The 22,613-nt window shown below is 44.5% G+C and overlaps 1 protein-coding gene across 3 annotated transcripts in view; it reads left to right on the plus strand.

Moving 5' to 3' along the window:
* The first annotated feature begins 1,582 nt into the window (after window positions 1-1,582).
* Window positions 1,583-22,613, plus strand: part of LOC306714737 (protein phosphatase 3 catalytic subunit alpha) — a 78,466-nt gene continuing 57,435 nt past the window's right edge. For all 3 annotated transcript variants that reach the window (XM_079184857.1, XM_079184859.1, XM_079184858.1), the window contains exon 1: window positions 1,583-1,859. In XM_079184857.1, coding sequence (XP_079040983.1) covers window positions 1,799-1,859 — 61 coding nt within the window. In that variant the 5' untranslated portion in view covers window positions 1,583-1,798. The remainder of the gene's footprint in view (window positions 1,860-22,613) is intronic.

Raw genomic sequence — 22,613 nt, forward strand, 5'->3', positions numbered from 1 at the left:
AGAGCCATGGGTGCAAAGCAGAGCACTAGAGCCATGACGCGTGTTAAAATTAATGATCTGGTGTGAATGTCTCCACTACAGGCAGAAATAAAAAGGCAGTGGGATGTTCTGACCTATGCACACACACACACACACAGTCCATCATTGAGAGAAATGTTAAGCTCATGGCTTCATTAATTGCCTTCACCTGCCAAACAACTGACTCATACTACACCAGTGTCTCACTAATAGCAGTTTGCCACCATGTATTCCCTTCGGGCAGCAGTGGGGTAACTGAAATCCACAACTGCTGAGAAAATGAGCAGGTGAGTGCTGAGGTCTCCTTCAGGCAAATCGCCGGTGCCGTGCATAGCTGATGACTCACCAATGAAAGATCGTTCTGTTCCATGCACATCCACACACTTCTAACTCGCTCACATTTTCTGTATGCCTACCATGATCTAACCACAAAGACAGGATCTGTAGTGAGTTCGACTGAGCAGAACACGTCCCCTGTAGCAGACATTAAGGTCAGCTACTTTTGTATGGAAACATGTCGACAAATAAGTAAATGCCAGGTTAACCGTGACCTCAAAGAGATATGTTATTGTCACTGTAAACAAACAAGAAGTGAAGCTGCAGCTCTTATCCTGAGGGTGGCACTGGAGGAAAAGTATTCAAGCATCCAAAATAGAAAGATCAGCATTTCACTAAAGCTATCGGGGTTCATCCTCAGGGAACTATGAAAAGAGCAAACTCCATCGAAGTCTGGCCTTTATTTAGTGTTCCAGATATCTTTCTAATGTTATTGTCGTTGACTAAATGTGGGGCAAAATTAAAATGATGCAGATGAGATTAGTTTTTGAGTGGCCCATAGCCAGTAAATGAAAAAAAGAAAGATGAAAATAAAAATAAATACAACTTTACTCACCATCTCATCATTTTTACAGTTTATCTCAAAACCTTCACTTACCAACTCATAATGTTTGACTTACCTTCTCATAATTTAAACTTTTTATCGAAGGATTTTTTAACTTATTATCTCATAATTTTGACTTTTCAGCTCATAATCTTTCACTCACTATCTTGACTGACTTTTGTCTCGTACTTTGTGGCCTTACTATCTCATACTTTTGTCTGTATACCTTATTAACTTGACTTAGCAAGTCAAGACTATCAACCTTCAAAAAACTGCAGTTGAAAATTAACCAGTGGATTAACACTGGCACATTTATAGAAATGTTGATTAATCTATGTTATCTTTACAAATACAATAAAGACCATGCACAATGTTGTGCTACATCTAATATATTATCTGCCTTTTGTGAACTATTTTTTTTTTATCTGTTCATCAGAGTATTTATTGTGCACAGCCAGCCACAAATGTGTATCATAAGTAATGCATACCAGTTATTCATACCAGACCAGATTGACACAGAAACAGTCCTTTAATAATAAAAGTGAATGGACATGAAGAGTGGCAGCCTCCCGCTCTCCACCAATAGCAGGAGTCGCTGTGAGTCGGGGGGCGGGTCCTGTGGGTTAGCACTTTAGACTGCGCACTGCGCTCATACAACTTGATACAGAGTAACAGTAAATCAGACGGAGCAGCTCCTCCAGCACCAGCAGTGAAATTGTAACCCTGTTGCAAGTATTTTTGGCCGCTGATAGGACCGAGTGAGATCACTGCGGTCTCCTTTTCTCGGATAGACTCGAGAGTTGTTCGGCAAAAGAGCAACGCAGGGACCTTTTTTCTTCTTCTTCTTCTTCTTCTCCCAGTCTCATTTCTGCTATATCTCAATATTATACCACACTGGAAATGTCCGAAAACAAGCCGAATGATGAACCGAAGTTATCTACGACGGACAGGGTGGTGAAATGTAAGTGTATTTTCTTCATGCCACGCTGAAAACGAGACGCTGCCCACGGCTCTGGCTCTCTGACCAGCGGTGGCAGACTTGGAAGAATTCACGGTCGCAGCAGCACCAGCAGCAGCAGCAACAGCAGCAAAAAAATTGTTTGCTGTGCTATGGAGGAAGAAGGGTGTTAGCCGAGCTATGACAGCAGCAGTAAACTAGGAAGTGAGGGCAACTCCAGTGTGCAGACCAGAGCGGCGAATTCTCCCCAGAAATGTTGTCCCATTAGTCTGTACATGCACTGTTTGCATTAGCAGCAGCTGTGCCAGATGCATGACCACTCGCTTCATATACACAGTGCACAGCTTTACAGTATGCATGCAGATATTGCACAACCAGTGCATTCTACCCGAGGGCGATTTTCCCTAATTTTGCATGCACCACCAAGCATAGTCTCACCAAGGCTCTATTTTTCTTCTTCTTCACCATTGCATAATACTACTTGATGTCGCCTGTGTTTTGTGATCTCCCCGTGTTGAGGGTGTCCATCGTGTGCCGTTAGTGTTCATGCCATATGGGGAGGTGCTTCCCTGCCTTCTGTGCATTTTTTACAGGTCTGACATTCCACCTTTGCAGTCTACCATAAGAATGCAATAAAGATCACTATCAAGTCAACCTACCACCTCCTTGGAGCAATGCTGCCTGCCCAGTTTCATGTCAGTTGACATCTTGTGTTGACTTAAAGGCAGCAGCACTCCCCTTAAAATTGCCAATTTCTGTGAGAATATGAGCGCCTAGTGTCGTTGGAAGTGGGATTTCTCTCATTGGAAGACCAACGCCAAAAAAACGCTCCCTTTCTCCCCCTCAGCATCGAGATGACAGAATGTGTTTTATTCGTGGCCGTGCTGGTTGTGCTCCAGCACTAGTTGCGACCATTATCCTCTCCAGCTTCCAGCACATCACAACAGGCGTGTGCACAGTCGGGACGCGTTAAGTCATTTTCTTTTCTTTTTTTTCTTTTTTTTCAAGGGTTCAACCGCTTGAAATGATCGGATCATCGGTGAGCATTACACGTTCAAAGATTTATCTGCTGAGAAAGGATGGAAAGGCGACGCTACAGTGTTCAAAAGACCATGACTGGAGTCATTGACTATATTAAAAGACGAGCCTGAGCTCCCTTAGCAAATATAGTTCCACTTGATTGCTTCCTTTAGGCTGAGCTTTGTGCCATTTAGAAAAAGTTAAGCGAAGTGATGACTGCAACGAGGTCTTTTCGGTACAGAGAGATAACCCGTCGTGTTTTTGGCTACGTTCCCCGCTCAGAAAATGGGGTTGAACGTTAAAAGGGAGTCACGGCATGTCTTGGGTGCTTTTTGTGATGAATATTTCAAGAGATCATCCCCCCCCCCCCCCCCCTACCAGTCTCCACCAACTTGAAGGCTAATGAAAAATAGATACAACAAGTACGGGGCCTTTTTTTTTAAGAGATTTAACACGATCATTGGGGATACTTGGCCTGGTCGCGTTACGCAGATCTGAAGCTCCTTTTCGCTGAGGAGATGCCAACGTATAGCAACGTCTCAACACGGTGTTTTCCCTTCTCTGCTTGGCAAAAGGTCTGCTTTGGTCTTTAATCGGGTTAAAAGCCATTGATTGGTCTTTTTTTTTTGGAGGGGCTGTCAGGGAATCTGAGAGCCCCGGTTTCCTTCGGCTCACTCTTCAACCAGATCGTCGGCAAAGTAATTCCGCTCATTATTCATCCAAGTTTGGAGAAGTCCGTGTTTTGGTAATGCATCAGTATTATGACAACACTGACGCTGGCTGTGTACAAAGCACCTCTCCAAAATAACTGCAGGCTATAGGTGTGAAGTAATTTGTTTTCAGCTGCCTTGGTTTGCCCCGCTACGAGGTGTCAGTCCAACTTATCATAAGTGCTTTGCATCCACCTGTTTTCCAAAACGCATTATCATAATGCTCCTGAGAGCCGCTGCCGCATGCATAGTAATTACTCATCAGAGTTTAATCAACTGAAGCAGAAGAAGTTGCGTAATTTGTGCCGTGTTTTCGTCCCAGACCGGAAGAACCTGAATTATAGGAGCAATCTTTCCACCGTTACGTTTTAATGAGCGCCAATGCTTCCAAGTTAGTCAGTTGTTTGATATTGTTGTTAGTATAGAATTCGTGCTCGTTGGTTCAAGAATCAGAATTTTCCACAACCCAAGTTTATATACTTAAATGAGCAATATATCGATATGGTATGTTTTCTTTTCTTCCTGGTTTTAAATGCTGCATTACAGTATAATGATTTACATTTCTGAACTTACCAGACTGTTCTTTAATTATCAAAAATCCCATCGCGTAAACATTTTATGGAAGCACCAATGGTCAACCCCACAATATCGGCAGAATATCAATATCTGGTCCAAAATATCGTGATATTAGATTTTCTACATATTGCCCAGCCCTTAGAGAACCTGAAACCAAGGAATCTTTTGGCACTTTTACCTTTCAACCCAAATCAACCATCATCACGCACCATTCATTGAACTTTTTTATAATCAACTTCAGCATTTGCAGCGACTACAGTTCTTTTTTTTTTATTTTTTATGCATAATTATTGCTAATTAGCTACGATTTTTGAATGTGGAAACAAAAGTGTGCTCTGCATTTGTGTACCGAATGAAAGTTTGCACCCGAGCGACCCTCGGTTAGATATCAAACAAACAAACCGTTGGTAATATGGTCGTCACGGTGCGAACATTACGACCACCGCGCTCCGAAGCACAACAAGCTCAGTAATGGTGTTTTTCCGTCGCCAGCCCAGAAGCAGGGCCTCCGAGCCCCCGATGGTGGGTCCTTCTCTGCGAGCGGGGATGGATAACATCTGACATTTGACTTTTGAGGAGAGGCCCCCGTGCTCAGACATGCGTGGGCTGGCGAAATGGCGGTGGTGACAGCGGCGCAATGCCAGCCACTGATCCCAGCTGGATAGCCGAGTCATTTATAGAACAGAACATTAAGTAATGCCACATACTTGATCCTTGCCTTACATGTGAACACCTGCATACGGTTCTGCTTAATTTTCATAAGCCGGCATGTGTGCGCCATCATTCTGTTGGGTTTTCTTTCTCACCAGGTACAAGCACGGTGTAATACAGAGGTATTAATTCATCATTTGTCTGGATTTCCCCTCTGGGTGCCGCCATTCTGAGTAATATTTCCTCATTAGCATTCATAAACTTCGCCATTAGCTTTATTTGCATGGCAATAAGTTCGCTGTGGGAAAGTTAAGCGATTTATAATCACTGCTGCGGCTTTTTATTACATTTATTTATTTATTATACTGTGCCAGTCAGTAATTTGAAAAGTTAAAATTTCAGCAGAAAAGGTCCGCAATATTTTGGTCGAGTCAGAAGTTGTTTGACGTTAATCGTGGGCGAATCAAATTATCAGTAACTACATCCTGTTTTCTTTTTTTTTTGCCGCATAAATTATTATTCTGCAAGACCGTCAATTTGAATCCAGAGTGAATAACGACATTCGTGTTGCCGCAGACATCAAGTTGCCTTTATTCCTTTCGGCTTTCCAATTCTCGAGGGTGGTTGCATTGTTTTTTTTGACTGGCTGCCCAAAAAATGTAAGCGTTTATTGTGCAGATTGAAAGACACTGATCGCTGCAGCGAGATAAATATATATATATATTAATTCTATTAGGCTGCCTCTCCTCTAATGGATTGAATTGATTCCCTCTGTGAGAGGTGCCTAAGAATTTGATTCACTCATGGTAGTTGCTCAGCATTTCTTGACTAACGAGAAAGTGTGAATGAGGGAAAAAAGAGGCACCGATCGAACCTCTTTTGTTTAGTGTGATTACGGCAAACACAGTTTAGGATTATTGTTTTAATTTATATTCCAATTCTCAATGTTTTTGTTTTTACCAGAACATCATACGAGCGCTGAAATCGACAGGAAATGTATCCATAACAATTTAGTTTACCGTCAGTAATTTAAAAAGGTTGCAGCACTTTAAAATACTAATACTGCTTATGAATATTACTACTATACCACCATAGCATTGCAGCTTAATACAAAGGATTTAGCCCTCCACACGGCACACACAGGTGAAAGTAATCCGGCTGGCAGCCGCTTCTGTGTTTAAGAAGCAGAGTGGTTAATTAGAGCCTGTGGTTGGACGGTTTGCCTGCGAGCAGGGAGCGCTTGATCTGCTGCACGAGAGCAGGAGCTGAAATAGCAAACTGTCAATAGAATAAATCATGATCACAATTATTATTATTTGTGCAACATGGTTTGCTGATTGGTCCAGCTGTCAGCTGATGTTCTCAGTGTTTTCTCTCCAGGCTTCAACCTTGTCATGAACAAAAGGCCCGAAAGATTTCGGGTGGATGTGCGATGCCGTTGCTCTCTGGTTGGTTTGAAGCTCTTTTTGTAAATAAGGAAAAAGTTAATCGGTTTTATAGTCTTCAGGGATGCCCCCTCCGTGCTTGCTGTCATGTCTCCTTGGCATGTGAAGAAGCCTGGGACCTGGTGGCTGAGGAAGGGGGGGGGGGGGGCGTCCACCTCCTCAGCATCTTTTGACAGCGGTCCACTCAAACAGCTCGACCTGGAAATGTCTCCTACAGCAGAAACTGTGTGACAAGACGATAACCATGAAGCGACCTGAAACCTCTCGTGAATCTGCTCGCCTAGTCTGCTGTCAAGTAGAAGATGATTTTGTGGCTTCTTTCTCTCTTTGATAACCGTGTATTGCGTTTTAGTCGGGGAGACTTGGAACTACCTCTGTTGCGACGTGACGCTCGGATACACCGTGCGCGGTATTCTGAACCTGAGTAAGTGCACCTTTACCGCTCATTAGATTAAAGAGGAATTAGGCTCTGTTGTGGATTTAGGGCACGGCAAAGCGGCGGATTTTGACAGATTATGCTCCATATAGGGGGATAAAGGCGGTTCTGCTCAGAGGTTGTAATCTGACTCCATGCATTAAAGCCGCTGCTCTTGCTAATTCATGTGAACAAATGGATGTTGGGTCTCGATAAAGCAATAGGGGGAGAAAAACTGTTGACCTACCTTTTGGCGTTTTCACTGGACAAGAGTTTCACTGCAGCTTTTTGCCATTGCGGCTCATCACATTTCCCCATACATGCGCTACATTCTCCTCTTCAACCAGCAAAGTGCCATTTCGTTGAGGAGCAAACAAACAAATTATTCCTCTCTCGATTGCTTGCACACACATTTGGCGTCCGTGAGCCATGCATCATGACGTTGCGCTATCGTATTTGGTAAAAAAATCCGCCTCCGTATAAACAAACACTCAGCATTTCCCATTTCATTTCTGGCACACGGGCCTTTTGTCGGCTGCAGCGGCGAACAAAAGCATTTTTTTTTTTGGAACGGGACAGGAGTCGTGTGTCATTAGATCCCTCTCTGGAGCTGGTAACAGAGCAATCAATACAGTGTCTACAACACATGTAACTACATGTTGGGCACCCAGTACAGTGAGCGCGGGGAAGGATGGGCCAAATCCGGAGTAGTCAATCGGCTTTCTCACCTCAAGTCCCAAAGCAGTTGGATTTTGAGGGAGTAGAGTGTACACACACACATGTATACCTACTTACATACATGCATGCACACGGGACACAGCATGGGTCACTTTTAGTTGATTTTAGGATTCAGATGTAGAAAAAAACCCATCTGTCGCGGGACTGTTGCCAAATGCTGTTTAGCAAAAAATTGAGAGCAAATGCCTTGTCAAGGGCTGTGACTCATTAGCGTCACAGAGACTCATTCAATTAACAACTCTGCGGATGTTTATTTTGGTTCAGGAGCGAATTTTTGTGTGTGTGTGTGTGTGTGTGTGCGTGTATAATTTGATTTAGTAAATTACAGTCAGATTTGGTAACTGTTGGCCAAAATCAGCCGAAACAAATGTGTAGTAAAACAAGTGAGGCTGTCGTTTCAGTTTTGCATGGTGAATCGGAACAAGATGGCATAATTACACTTAACAACACTGTTCTGTATGTGATAAAAAGGTGTTTCAGTTCCAAAGACACTGAAGATTGGACTTTATACTTCAAAACACTCAAGCTGAAACTTTTAGACATCAATATCTAAAGGCTTGCTTTCTTTTGAACTGTATTACATAAAGTAAACAAACAACTAATTATACCGTATTCAAAAAAAAATGCCTTATGAAATGATGAGTAGCAGTTAGTAATTAGTTTAAGTGTTTGCAAGTTTACAGTATTTTACCGTTCCTGGCCCATTTATTTCAGGAACAGGAAGGTGTAGGGATCTCTAACTTTATGGATCTCTTGTTTGTCCGCAGTGCTTGTTTGTGAAATATAGTGTCGGTAGTTTCTGAACAATTTCGGCAACACGTTGGTAGGAGTAAAGGTATCGTTGCTGAAGCCACATTGTGTTATTATTTTGTTGCAGCGACATCTGCATTGAATCAACGCATCCGTGTAATGAATGAATCCTTACACCCCTGGCTGTATCATTAGCAGAGAATTGCAGACTGTTTACATTTTAAAAACGCCTGAATATTTATTTAACTCCAGCCCACAGGTATGCACACACACACACACACACACACACAGTCACCTCAAGCCGCATGCTAAATGAGAAACCATTTTGCACCTCAGAATAAAACGCAGGTATTTTTATTTATTGAGGACAAACCTCTTCAGTTTGAACACCCGCGCTGTATTTAGGCCTCGTTTCTCCCGCCGTACTTGTCTCCATTACCAGGAGGAGGTTCCTTGTGGTGACAAAAAAAACAAACAACCAAACCTGTATGCTAAATGGGAGACTTGTCTTCTTTGATCGGGAACAAGCCCTGGCATGCTGCCGTGGGACAGATGCAAACATAGGCGCACGCTCCTGTGTTGTGGCAGCCAACCGGTTTTGTATTTAAATGTGGGTAAAATGAGTAAAGCCGTCTGCGGGCCTGCCTGTAAATGTTAGATTAGCAAGCAGAGAAAAGTCACCGCAGCGGGGGGCGGGGGGCGGGGGGGGGGGGGGGATGTCGTAGCTCTTGTGTGGGCTCGTTGACTCCCCGTGTCGCGGGGAATGACATGGGAAGGGGTGTGCAGTATCTCATGGTAACTGTCAGTGCGAGATTGTCTCTTCTCTGCTGTCTCGTAGGCCTCGCTACTTGTTGACACACACCACACATAAATTAAAGCCGATGTAAATGAAAACCTGTTCCCTATGAAGGAACTGATGATTATGCAGATTTCTTTCCTTTTTCAGTACGTGGGCGTGTGCGTGAGGTGACATGCATGAAACGCAGCAGGCAATATACAACCTGGAACGCTTTATCCGGCATCATGGCCGGACAGGTGAAGTCTAACCTCAGCTATGAGGGAGTTTGTTATGATGACCTTTTTTTTGTGTTACTACACCCAAAACACGGACCGTAGACTCTGGACTCCAGAATTTAGCTTCGAAGCCATTGCACCCATTGGAGCACATCCTGGGAATGACGACCAGTCGGGCCCAAGTCTGGGGGGGGGGGGTTGGTTCTGCTGATCGCTGAAGCATAGAGGCACGGAGAGCAGCATCAGCCAACGTGGCATCAGAGCGGTGCATTCAGACAATTTGCCCTGTGATTTCTGGCTTTCACATGCAGTCTGACATTTTTAACGGCATATTTCAGCACCGGCGGCTTTTGACAATAAACCAGGAGACCCTTCGGAGTGAAGTGCGTGTGGGGGATTTACAGTCAATGTCATGTGGACCGGTTTGCCGGCTGTTTGCTGCTCTATAAAAGAACTCAGCGGAGGGTTGATCCCACTTCCTCGCCGGTTTATTTACCACTTTTCATCATCGTCGTCATTCCAACTGCGCCTTCGAGAAATGAATCCTTTTTGCCGGACAGATTTTTGTCAGACAAGGAGATCATGTTGGGTGTATCCAGTTCCTTTTAGTCATCAGACCAATCAATACTTTTAATCAAGTATTATTGATACACGCCTTAAAGCCTCCAGTAACAGAGGCTGCAAGATTGAGAGCGATAGATCCACTTTTCTGGTTGACTTGTACAATGTGATTGAGTATTTTTAGGATATTTAGACTAAAAGAACTATTCTCAGGTTCTGCATGGACCCTTTTTTATTATTTCTTAGGAAAACCCTAATTACAGATGGCTAAATAAGCCATCATGTGCCACATTGTTTTTCCTCCGTTCATTCACTGCTGATCTGTGGAAAGACAACCTCGGGGGTAACTTTTCCCTTCTTTCAGGTGTTGTTAGCCCAACTAGCTAAAGCACCCAGTGTGTGGACGAGAGAGAAACTCCAGCTATACAAATACAGCTGGAGGTGAGTCCAGGCCCCAAGGTTTATTTACACTCATTCACACGCGTTAATTATAGACCACCTGGCTGAAAATGAACCCCCTTAGTCCATGTGGGGGTGAATTGGGTTGGTGTCTGCTGGTCTTAGTCTACCATAGAAAAAAAAAAAAAAAAAAGAGTCTTTCATTGGATGTCAGCTTGTTCTATAATTGACCTGACAGGATGTTGCATTGTGAGATCGGCACTTGTGTACCTGGACGGTACTTCTTGATGTTGACTAACAATCTTCTGATCTACATATTTATGTATTTATTCCCCCCCCCAATTAAAGTGAATTTTGCATGAATCAAGCAGGGGTTAGGTTTGGCCCAGTTCTGATGATGGCAGGCCGCTCAGTCACTCCCGCCCACGTGGGGAGGAGAGGGAAGAGGACTCACTCCAAACACTCCACAGAGGCCGACTCGAGCCAGAGTCGTGACTGGTGGACCTATATTTGTTACCATGCCCCTTGCTGTTTTGTCTGTTGAATCAGGCCCCAGGGTCAATTAAAAAAACGGACCACCGGGTGACATTTCATTACTGGCGGCGGTTAGACCCCCCCCCCTCAACAACTCCTCCTCTTCTGGGAATAGTCTGCTAGTAATTGCGAAGGGTAAATTCATCTTGGTTAAAGTTAGATTTCATTTACATCGGTTTGTCCTCGACGGACTGTATCTCAGCAACGGCAAAGGCCGGTGACAGACACTGCCCCCCCCCCCCCCCACACACACACCCTGGAAGTAAAGCCGACTCGGAGTTCGCCCCCGCAGTTTTCCGGGGGGCCAAGGGGAGCGCGGTGATGGTGCAAACTGATATCTCATCAGTCTGACGCCCACAGCGGGCCTCTGTTAGCCAGATTGCAGAGAGGTTAGTGTGTCCCAGGGCTCCGATTGATTTTGTGCCTGTCCAAACCACGCCGGGGAGCCATGCATTACAATGACCAATCATTTGAGCTTTAATGGCGTCCCGCTCCCTATCGGACCATTAGGGGGGTGCGGAGGGAGGGCTTCGTGGACTCCGCTCGCATCTCTTCGCTGTCCGGTGGGGCCCTACGAGCTGCAGCGTTTTGCTTTTATTGACCACACGCAGAGAGATCCTGTTTCTCCGTATGGACTGAGCTCGTTAGCTGCCATTGTTGGGCATGTTCATACATTCGCCCGTGTGCTTTCATACGTGTGTGTGTGTGTGTGTGTGTGTGTGTGTGTGTGTGTGTGTGTGTGTGTGTGTGATAACTCGGAAGAATGTCAAACTCAAAGGAAGTAGTAGGAGCCTCCCATTCCACTGATGTTACTTTTTGTTTGTGTGAAGCTTCTGGAAAAAATACTGAATCATGAAACTGTGGGAGACGTGTTGTTTCAACAAGCTAATATTGACTCCGTGTTAACTCCTGAGCCCCAAGATGTGGCCCTATTGTTGGTAATTAATGCCGTTGTCACACCCCAGTCCTGCACACTCATGCGCACTCGCTAGCTGTAATCTTTTTTTTTTTTTTTGGCAGCTTGTCTGTTGCTTCGCTATATCATGCAAGCCTTTAATAGTGGCCCAGCCCCCACAGAAACTGGCGAGGTTGAGGAGTGACACACAAGCTCGCTGGCGCACAGTCACTGCTGTGAGCACCAGTCCATGACACACAGTCTCAAGAAGACTAAAGAGTACAACGTCTTTGACAGCTTTTCTGCCGGGGCCCCGACAGTTACTTACAGTCAGCACTGTCTTGTAAAAATGTGAGACATACTGTACGGAGGCAGATTTTTTATTATTTCTTTTTTTCACAGGCTCAACTGTTTCCTGCCTCTCTGTCATGTATCCCAGTTACCCTCCAACAATGTATTTCTTGTCTTTTTTTTCCCTCTATTTAGTTTTCGCTGCGGTTATGCCATCCCTGCTTTCAGCCAGGACTTCAATGCTTCCTCTCTAGGCCACCGTCTGCCATTCATTTCGGCGTTTTTCTCTTTTTTTTTCGTTCCTCCTTCTGCACACTCGCTTGCTCACGCTGCTGCTCGACTGTGCCAGACCCGCGTTGTAAAGACCAAAACACCCATAATGCTTCGGGCCCGTCTCCCTGTATAGAACGTAATCCGATCCCCCTGGAGGAATGTGGCACGCCTTGGGGACGGCCAAATCGAGGTACAAATCTGCCGGTCAGCCGGCAGATAGTGTATCTCCGACTGATTCTGAAGCCAGCACTTCGACAGCGATTGGCAAGAGTCAAATCAATTTAGCATTCCCCCCCTAAACCAGCCCAAATTCCTTTTTTAAAATTTTATTTTTTATCAATCTCAATCATTTCATGAGAGTGACATTAATAATAATAATACATTTTATTTCTCGAGCGCTTTTCATAATTCTCAAAGACACTTTACATTCAAATCATCATGTAATCTGGCAGACTAGTTTAAAGCTGAATTAAACCGTTGTTGTGTGCCGTCTGTTTTGTAGACGGCAGTTTAAGAAGGCAGGGACTTCTTTTCAGTCCAACAGATGGTATATAGTACAGAGCTATGCGCTCGAGTGGTATCAGCCTGCAGCCCTGCATGGGATGTCTTTTATAAAGCCTATTTGCTTGTTTTTTTTTTAAAGTAAATATAGTGTGCGTTTTAGAATCCGCAAACTGCCAGGATGTGTGTGGCAGCGTGTGTTCTCGTGTCTCTGTTTGTGTTTTAGCGAAGAAAAATTGTTAGATAGCTGTTGTTCCAGGGGTCGTCAGTGGCAGTGGTAGTAATGTGAATCCCTGCATATTAAAGGTTCATCTGCAATTCTCCGGTCACAGTAATATTTGATCCGAGAGTGGACTGACGTAGCATATCACATGATATGGTCAAGCTATGTTTGAGACTGAAAATATGGACCTCAAATACTGATGCACCACATATGGGAAAAACAAAATATTATTTCCACCAAGGTAGATCTCTTCCTGGTTTTTAGGCATGTGTAAATGAGTTGTATTTGAAGTTATCCCCTCTGACATACTTTCATAAGACAGCCTTCCTTTTTTTAATATTATTTAAAGTATCTCCTGATTTAAATGATTTGCTTTTATCAGTGGTATTTGTCGCAGCCATGTTCTCAAATGTATTGTGACGAACTCGTGTCCTGTTCTACAGATGTCTGTTTGAACTCTTGTACTCGAGGAATGTGATTTAAAAAATATTATAATTCGACTAAATTTCCTTCCTTTTTACCTGTAAGTGCTAAGACGGCATTTCTATTGTATGTTGTGAATAGATTTGCTTCATCAACACACCTGCATATTCCAGCTCGTTACAGGCTTTATTATGCACCAACCGACGACTGGTGATTTCTTCTATTTCTATTCAACTGTTGCTCAGTGGGATCTTTGTCTCTTTCAATTAACACTCTGGTTGAACCCTTGTACAGCGTTTTGCTTTCCATGTACAAAACGTGTTTTTTTTATGCAAAACCCTGCATTATACAAAATAACATCTATTTGTAAAGAGGACTTTCTTCGACCTCAAAGCATGAAACAAATGTCTGAATCAAGCTTTTGTGGCAGGGCGATCCCGAACTGAACGGCAGTGTAATAGTGACTCTAGTGTATAATGTTAATAACTGAGAGGCACCAGCTGATGCTGAGCATAGCTCTGCGGAGGAACATGGCATGTAGGAATGTCTTTGAAAGTTTACAGGGAAAAAAAAATCATCTCAGCTACAGTATCTGGTCTGTAAATGTATCGAGATGTGCAGCGAAGGCAATGCAGCAGGCCTTTGACCACAGCAGAGAGGAGTCTGGGAGTCGAGACTCCCTTCAGGCAGTCAAGCTGTCAAGTGGCCCTTTCCGAGTCCTGAACTTACTCGCTGACCGGATCCTCAAGGACACGTGGACCTTGCAGCAGGCCCGCTTGCCCCGAAGGGATCGAGGGCCCGACCTAGGCAGCCTGCTACTGCTTGACCCCCCACTACCCGGCAGGGCCCGGAGTTTTATAGAGGCCCCGGCCCTCACTTACACATCTCGCCCTTTTGATTGGCCGCCGGCTGCAGAGACGGCTTTTGAATGTGATGCTTTAACTGCCTTTTAATCTCGCGGCTCCTAGTAAAGCCTGCACAGATGGTGCCTTCAGCGTAATACTCCGCTAGTGAATTTTGAAAGTGCTTTCCCTGCAGTTATAGAGGTCAGGCTGGCAGCAGAGAAGGATGATTTACTTTACAGTCACTTTAAACCCAGAAGGGTTGCATAATAGCAGCTACTTCAGGGGCTCCGTCACAGCTTCTCCTGATATATAGAGCTCCTCAAGGGGGCTGGGAATGGCGAGACAAGGTGTGTGCGTGTGTGTGTGTGGGGGGGGGGGGGGGGGGTTTGTGTGGAATTATATCCCTTGCTGACTCAGAATTCCTTTGGTCTTTTAGGGCAGTAATTCCTTTGTTTCCCTCCCTCCTATGTCGTTTTTTGATTTTTCTTTCTTGGCAGTCAGGTGCCCCTGCTGGCAGGAGAACCCACCACACCCGCACAGTCATGGCCTAGATTCAGAGATGGGCTTGAGAGTTGGGCGTGGGCATTAGGGGGGGAGGGAGGGAGAAGGAAGCGATCACGAAGGAAGGGGGCTCTTAGTGGGCCTTGTTGTCTTGGCAAGAGGTGGGAGGAGGTGGCTGGCTGCGCCATCCCATTGCCTCACCACCTGTTCATCAGCAAAACCACAGTCAGCCTGCCAGAAATGAAAACTCAACCATGGATCTCTTGGACACAAGCATTTGATGCCACAAAGAGGCTTGTTACAATAGTGGATGTCTTTATTATAATTGAATCCCAATCCCCGAGTACCCTTTAAAATCCTGTATTTTTGCTTTATTTATGTATAGTTATTGGATCTGTGCTTGCCTTTCCTGACCCTCCCTTGTCCCTTGGACACATCGTGGAGGAATGCCGTTTCACATATGTGACGGGGCTATTCTCGTACGGTTGGTACGGGTTTGTCCCAGTTCACAGGTCGTTGCGATAGTGGCAGGGAGGTATTCCCTTCCAAGTCGAGCAGGTAAACCCCCCCCCCCGCCAGCTGAGAGGAGTGCCCGAGGTGAGTTAATTAATGATGAGGAACGTTATCTACAGTTCAGGCCGTGTTTTTTATTTGGGTCGGCCTCCAGCCTCGTATGCTCCGTTTACCAAGTGTGGCTGCAAATATAGACTGGCCTCATCCCCTCTGTATGCGTCTAGTAATTGCATTCTAGAAATGCCAACATCTCGGCTGCCAACGAGCCCTCCTTGGGAGGTGTGATCACGCCTGTTGAGGCATATTATCTCAGAGGCAAGCTGAGAATGAGTACAGAAAACACTGAAGTCGCTCGGAGTTTCTGCAACGTGGCCACATTTCTCTATTCATTTGCATGCCACATTGTTGTATTCGATAATATAGGATTGAATCCGATTGCGTCGGGAGTCCCGTAGTTATCGTCAGTCTAGATTTTTTTTAATTTTTTTTATTGGTGAGTTTTAGATGTGGTCGTACAACTTGAGTCAGTACCTGACCTCCCACAGGTGCCGGCCAGATATTGAAAAATGTTCAAGGCATCGTATGCGGATGCCACCCCGGAGTTTTTTTTTTTTTGTACTCCACGAAACGAGACATGAGACGTCTCGATGCTTGCGGCAAATGTGTTCTGCCAGCTGAAATTCCTTTTCAGTGTTCTCTCCAGAGGGTGTACATGTGTCGCTTGAAATATTTAAAAGGGGCTGGAAAAGAAGAAGCTTCAATATGGCTATTTACAGTCGACCGTAGCAGGCAGTGAAAAGGATGAAGACATAAAAAAACATATCCCAGTAATTCACTTACTATGCTTACAATTTTATGATTAACCAATATTTTAAAGCACTTATGCAAAAGTTGCTCAAAAGTGTGGCAGCAATATATTTTTACCTCTCTCTCATGGCATCATGATATTGAGTTTCAGATGTTTAACTTGGCGGTGAAGCTTTTGATGTCAAATCTTTTTGGTTTTGGGATAACCACCGCAAACCCTTAGCTGAGCTGCACACGGCGGATCTGTATCGCGTCCAGTAACTCGTCTGCATGTCACTACACACTCCTAGAAACAAGCAACCAACAAGAGCGCTTTGTAAAGTGGCTGCCGGGGCTCTGGAGAAGCTTTTTTCAGGGTTAGCGGGGGACGTATGTTCTCGATAGACCCGTGTCGTCGGGTTGACGATGGAGAGCGGCGAAGGACTCTCACAAAGGTGGTTCTGTGCACATGTAGGGCCAGGGTTTTTTTTGGTCCCGACTGGATTCCGCACACACCCACCAATCCCTTCTTAGCCGCCTGACCTTTCTCTTTACTGTCTGAGGAAAAGCTTGAAATTGTAGACACTTGATAGCGCGGACCTTATGGGAGGCCTGATTTACTTTCATTTGCTCTATGAATGGCAAGTTAGAGTTGTGATCGGTTGTCATATTTGCGATATGAGAATATTGGATTTTTGCCTCTTGTGTGTTTTTTCATTGGCAGAGAAAGAAAATCCTGATTTCACTCTGTGCAATTCAACAGGGAACAAAACTAAAGCCGACAGCCATTTGACCCAGTGAGCATAAGTTCTGCACATTTCTTTGCATCGGTGTGAGCTCACGGCCTTTGCTTGAACGGCAGCAGTGAAGGATAAACCAGACTAAATAGGTGAAATCACTGGTCCGAACAGCCAGCCATCTATCTTTCTCTCGCAATGTCTGCCGTAAGATAATGATCACGCTAACACAGTGTGACTGCAAAAGCTATCGCGTGGCTTATAGTTGACTGTCTGCTTGTTGTGTCAGGGGCCCTAAGTGAGGCAATTAGCATGTTGCGTTTATGCCGCGTTTGTCGCGGTAGCAGCCTTTTTTTTTAAGCGCAGTACATAACGCTGGGGACGATGCGGATAAGTGTGGCTGTGAAACTGTCTGGCTGTTATGTGCCACAGGTTCCGTTTGTGGGAATAGCTTGCACACCGCCGAACATGCACCCAAAGCACCCCGTCTTCCAGATCCTTTCAGCCTCCTCCATTGTTCCGTCTCCGCTATGCTCCAAAGCTGATTACAGCGCCTTCCTTAATGAAAGCTAATCCTGTGTCACGGCATTGTGGAGGAAGTGGAGGGAGGGGGGGGGGGGGGGGGGGGGGGGGGGGGCAAAGCTAGCAGGGAATGTCTTCTTCAGGGCCTGTCAGAGGAAATGCCAGAGAGTGTTAACGTCTCCGCAAACATGGAAATCTACAGTGTTTTACATTGAGATTGAGCGTTCCTTTTTTTTGCCCTCGTCTGTTGGCCCTTAACACCTTACACACAGCACAGACCCAACTTCTATAGGGGCCTGCAAGATCTTAACCGTGTTCAGTCCAGCCGTTCTTCAGAGCTTCTTAGATGGAATTGACACATCTGATACCTCACTGGTGGATTTATTCGCGTAGTTCGTCATCCTGAGCTAGAGTTTTGTGTGGCAGCTTTTAAGGATACATTAATCCAACTTTCTTTCCCAATATCAATGTCGATACCTCAACTCGGGGCATCTGTCAATACCAGGTATACCTAGCTGATACTACTACTCTCTTTTTTTTCCCCAAATATGACATTTGTGCAACAAAATAAATCATTTTAATGTAAGGTAAGAAGGCCGGTATCAACACCAACACATATCTGAACATGGCTTTTGATTATGTAAATTCAAAACGCACTGAGGCAGAAAGAATCACTGAGGCAATATGATAACACGCTCCAAAATGTCCATAGTTTTTCTACATTTTCCCATACTTACCAGTTGAATCTTACAGGGCCTTGATCGGTTAAAAAGTCGACTCGGTAGATTCCATCCAAGGAGTGTAAGAGCTGTTGTACTTTAATACTGCCCCCTTTATTGTGTGGAGAATAAATTATAGGTCCTTACTGGTGTTGATGTTTTAAAATGGCTTTCTCGACAGTGGACTGACTTGACTGCCCGTCGTACATTTCTGGAGCGTAGAAATTGTGTGTAAATGGTTAATCTGTTGGGACATCCCATCAGTAGGCGGGTGGATTGTTTTTTTGAGAGATTGACTGGTGCCCTTTCCCCAGCACACTTTAAAAAAAAAAAAAAATGTTTTCATCTTGACCATTTGATGCATTTGTATTTCACTGACTGATCTTTTTCCCTCTCCCTGACTCATGCACCACCCCCCACTCCGGCTCCGAATCACTGTAGTCATTTGCCCGCCGCGATCCAGGTCCCTGCCGACCTTTCACTGTGTCATCGATCGGCTGCTACATCGATGGCTCGCCACATGCCCCACCACCCCCAGAAAACCAGTGCAGGGACATCCCTTTAGAAAAAGGCCCGTCCACCCCTCCCCCACCACCACCACCACAGCATCCGCCGCCTACTCCCATCCATCCATCCATCCATCCATCCATCCCTCCGTTCACCCACGCCAAGCCTCCCACGCTTCAGCCCCTAACCTCACTAATTAATCAGGGACTTAGTCAGAGTGCTGTCTGAGCAGCGGTGCATTTTGATCACCTGCTGCTGCTTACTGCTTCCTACATCTCTCATCTAAAATCTGTTGAGCCAGCAGCGGGATTAACGCTTGCTTGTCACTCACTCTCGCATCGCGTCTCTAAACCGGTGTCTAAAACTCTGCTGCGGGCTCTTCTCTGTCAGAGCTCGGATGGTCTTTGATAACCCTGACTGCCATGTTCAGAGTGGATGCAGGTCTTGGGTGTATATATATATATATATATATATATATATATATATAGCGTTGGTTTGTTTCGTGTACAACCATGTCTATCTCAATAATGAGGATCCCCAGATACCCGTCATTGATGTGGTGCCTCTGTGGAGACGGACACGCATGTTATTGCAGCGAACAGCTGTGGTGTCAGATGCACCATCACACTCCTTTTTTTGTTCACCGCATTCTGCTCGAGTCTAATCTATTAAGCATGTAACAGCGGAATATTCACAATAAGGCTCCCCCGCTCGCATTTCCAAGCCTTGGATGATCACGTCGGTGCAGAATCCAACATGCTGCCGGCTATTCATTTTTTAAGCCAATATTTTGATGGATGAAAGATTAAGACTGAGACTCTACAGCGCTGTTTCCCTGGCAACCCCCCTTTTTTACTCACTTGTATCTAATATCTCTCCTGTTTGTTGATGCGATGTAAAAGCTGATACCGCTGCAGCGGATGACGGTCAGCAACTCTTTCAAGTACAGTAATGGTCCGCCGGCAGCGTTAAATGAAAGCAATGCTCGTTAGAGCTGCAATTAGTCGTACTGTACGCAGGGTGTTGCCTAAAGTCGTGAAAATGAGCCGTTAGAGAAGTTTTATATACAGTATGTTTGCAAATCTTGCAATGTGTACATGCCATGCACAAACAAATATTTGTCGTGTTTCTTATTTGTGAAATAATCTAGGGGAATGTGATTTTGAATATCATTAGAAGTTTCAGCGGTAAACTGTAGATAATGTGCGCATGAGATTTGTGAACATGAATTTACGGATCAACAATATAATGTCAAAAAAAACGGAAATATATTTCCTTAAAATCTGAATAATACTATTTAACCCGATTGGCCTATGCATACCGTTTATTTTACACAGCGGCGGCATTTGTGCTCCATGTAACCAAAGCGGACAAGCAGTGCTGAAACACCATCCAAAGGAGCTCCACGGCCGTACAAGCAGAGTGCTCCATGAATTTGAGGGAATTAATCGAGTAATCTGAAGGCTCAATTTTGTAATTTTAGGCCATGAATTAATAATTACAGGAGGCAAATGAAATAGTGCAAGATTGAATTATTAATCCGAGGGAACGATTGATAATTTTATGTGCACACTTGATTAATACCTGCTGGTCTCTGTAGCATTACATCTCTGATACGAGCCCCCCTGAGTCTTTGTTGACTGTTCTGCTCAGTCCCCCCTTTTATTTCCTCTTGACGCTGCCGTGGGTTCTCTTCCCTTCCTTTTTTATTCCTTTTTTTCCCTCTCCTTCTGTCTCTCCATCCCTGGGAAAGATGAGCGCCATTGGCTCTGCTCTCCTTTCCTGCCTCAACCACAGACGTAACAAGTCCAACCCCGCACCGCACACAGAGGTATTCGGCAGACTCAAAAGCACTGAGCTTCAAAGCTGCGCTCTGCTAAGCGTTCCGCTCAGGGCCGGCTTCTATCCCTACTAATGCATGGTAAAGAGGTCTGCGCCAATTCATAGCTGACCTTTTTTCTCCGTTAGCCCTAATTCCTGCCGGCCTTTCTAAATCTCTGCTCTGTCGCCGGTGGCCAGATGGGAGGCTTATATGTTTTATAGTTTGACTTAAATTTTCAATACGTCTTCATATAACATAATGTATCTTTGCTGTACTGAGTCACATTGCAAATACTCTGGTGTTTGGACTCTGCATCGGCGCGGTGATGGAATCCGGTCTGTTTCATGCAGACAGCTGCTCATCCAGTTGAGGATAAATATTAAAAAGGGTACCTGAAAGACTGAATTTCATTGTCGTCTTAAAGTGCAATCCTCTTTCTATCCATTAAGGCACACAATATTGCTTTTCTGAATCCTAGTAACTGTGTAGAATAATGTAGTTTTATTCACAGCAGTAGAAGCAGGTTGTTTTTGTTAGAATAAGCTATCAGTCGTTATGATTTATTCGCTCCGCCATTTCTACTGTGGACTGTGGGTGTCATTCTGCAACTGGAATTTATATTGTGTTAATTGCGTTGAAGGAATGCATTATTTCTCGGGACTTATGAATTATTGATTGACCGTGCTTTTCTGGAGAGTTGTAGAAAAACGCGAGGTGCCGTTTTCAGAAGCTGACATCTCGCCGTCACGCTGGTCGCTCCGGTTTGTGACGGAGACCATATTGCAAATAATTGATCACCTTGCGACTATAATGCGTTATATGGTTCAGCTACTGCAGGTTCTTTGTATCCCCGTCTTTTGCATTATGCATGTTAGATAATCAGCTTCTGAATGGACTCTGTGGTGGTGTAATAATAATTAAAGCTGCAAGCAGCGATGTACGGGCCCTCGCATCCTCCCGCACGTCGGAGGTACTGGCAGAATGCCGGCAGAAGCGGCCATAAACATCTGCGACCATCAGACAGCGAGCCCACAAGTTAGACGTATTTTTAATGATTGGACTGTGTGACACTGGAAATTATGGAGTGCAAATATTTCACCAGTTCCTGTATCCACTATGTGGCGCTAGAGAACACGCGCAAACATGCATTATGTTGCTCTATATCAAATATAGACCACATCATGTATATCCAATTCAGTGTCACATAACGCTGTCTTCCTGTTGTCAGTAGGTGGCACTATGACTTTAAGTGGAAATTGGCTCATAGACATCCTCAGGCCATGACTATTATCAAGTATGGCAAGTTTGGGACAGATTTGAGCAATTCCAGTGGAGTTACATCAGCTTGTTTAACGGCGAATCACTTAAAATGGCCGCCATGCCACGGCTACGCCATTCCAGCAAACGTAAAACTTTTAGTAACTTTTAATTGCAACAGTCTTTAGATTATACTGACCAAATTTGAAGTGGATCTGACAAAGTCCCTAGGAGGAGTTTGTTAAAGTATAGCGACTAGAAAGCATGGGGAAATTCACACAAAAATCAAAATGGCCGACTTTCCGTTAATTTTAGAGCATGGTCCCAAGACACTTTTTTTTAAGTCTTCATATGATACACGTGGCTACCAAATTGCATACATGTAGGTCAAACGTAGCGCTGGGGCTGCATTTTTGAATATTTGTAGGGGGCGCTATCGAGGCAATTTGAAAGGGTCAAGCCAAAAAGCCATATGAAATATTTATTTCCATCACCTATGACACCTGTGCAAAGTTCCAAGGCTTGTTGAGCATCCTAAGCCACAGAAAAATAAGCTTCATTTTTCATGGCAAATGACATGTTGCCACGGCAACAGCGTTTAACGACAACACACAATATTCATGATGAAGCATCATCATTGTCTTACAAATTACCTTACCATATTTGAGAGCGGTTTGGGCAACTTCCTAGTCGAAGTACATCAAAGTATAAAACTTGTCATTTTCTTGTGCCAGTAGGTGGCGCTATGACTTTGTAAAAATGTTGGCATGGAAATGTGTTCAGGCTTGGACCAGCATCATGCAAAACAAGTTTGGGGCAGATTGAATAAAGTACCTTGTAGTTACAACAACTTCCTCTTTCATGGCGAACGGCACGAAATGTGCCTGACATGGGCGCCACATAAAACAAAGGTCGTTCAATGTCAGTACACCATTTCAGTAACTTTTCATCATGAATGTCTTTAGATCATCTTGACCAAATTTGAAGTTGATTGTATAAATTCTGTGGGAGGAGTTCGTTAAAGTACAATGCCTGAAAACAATGAAAAATGCCTCAAAATGCAAAGAAATGGGAGTATTACTGCATCGCCCCCTAGAGGTTGTATGGAATAAAAATTTGAGGGTATGTT

This window comes from Pholis gunnellus (genome assembly GCF_910591455.1).
Source record: "Pholis gunnellus genome assembly, chromosome: 23".
Lineage (NCBI taxonomy): Eukaryota > Metazoa > Chordata > Actinopteri > Perciformes > Pholidae > Pholis > Pholis gunnellus.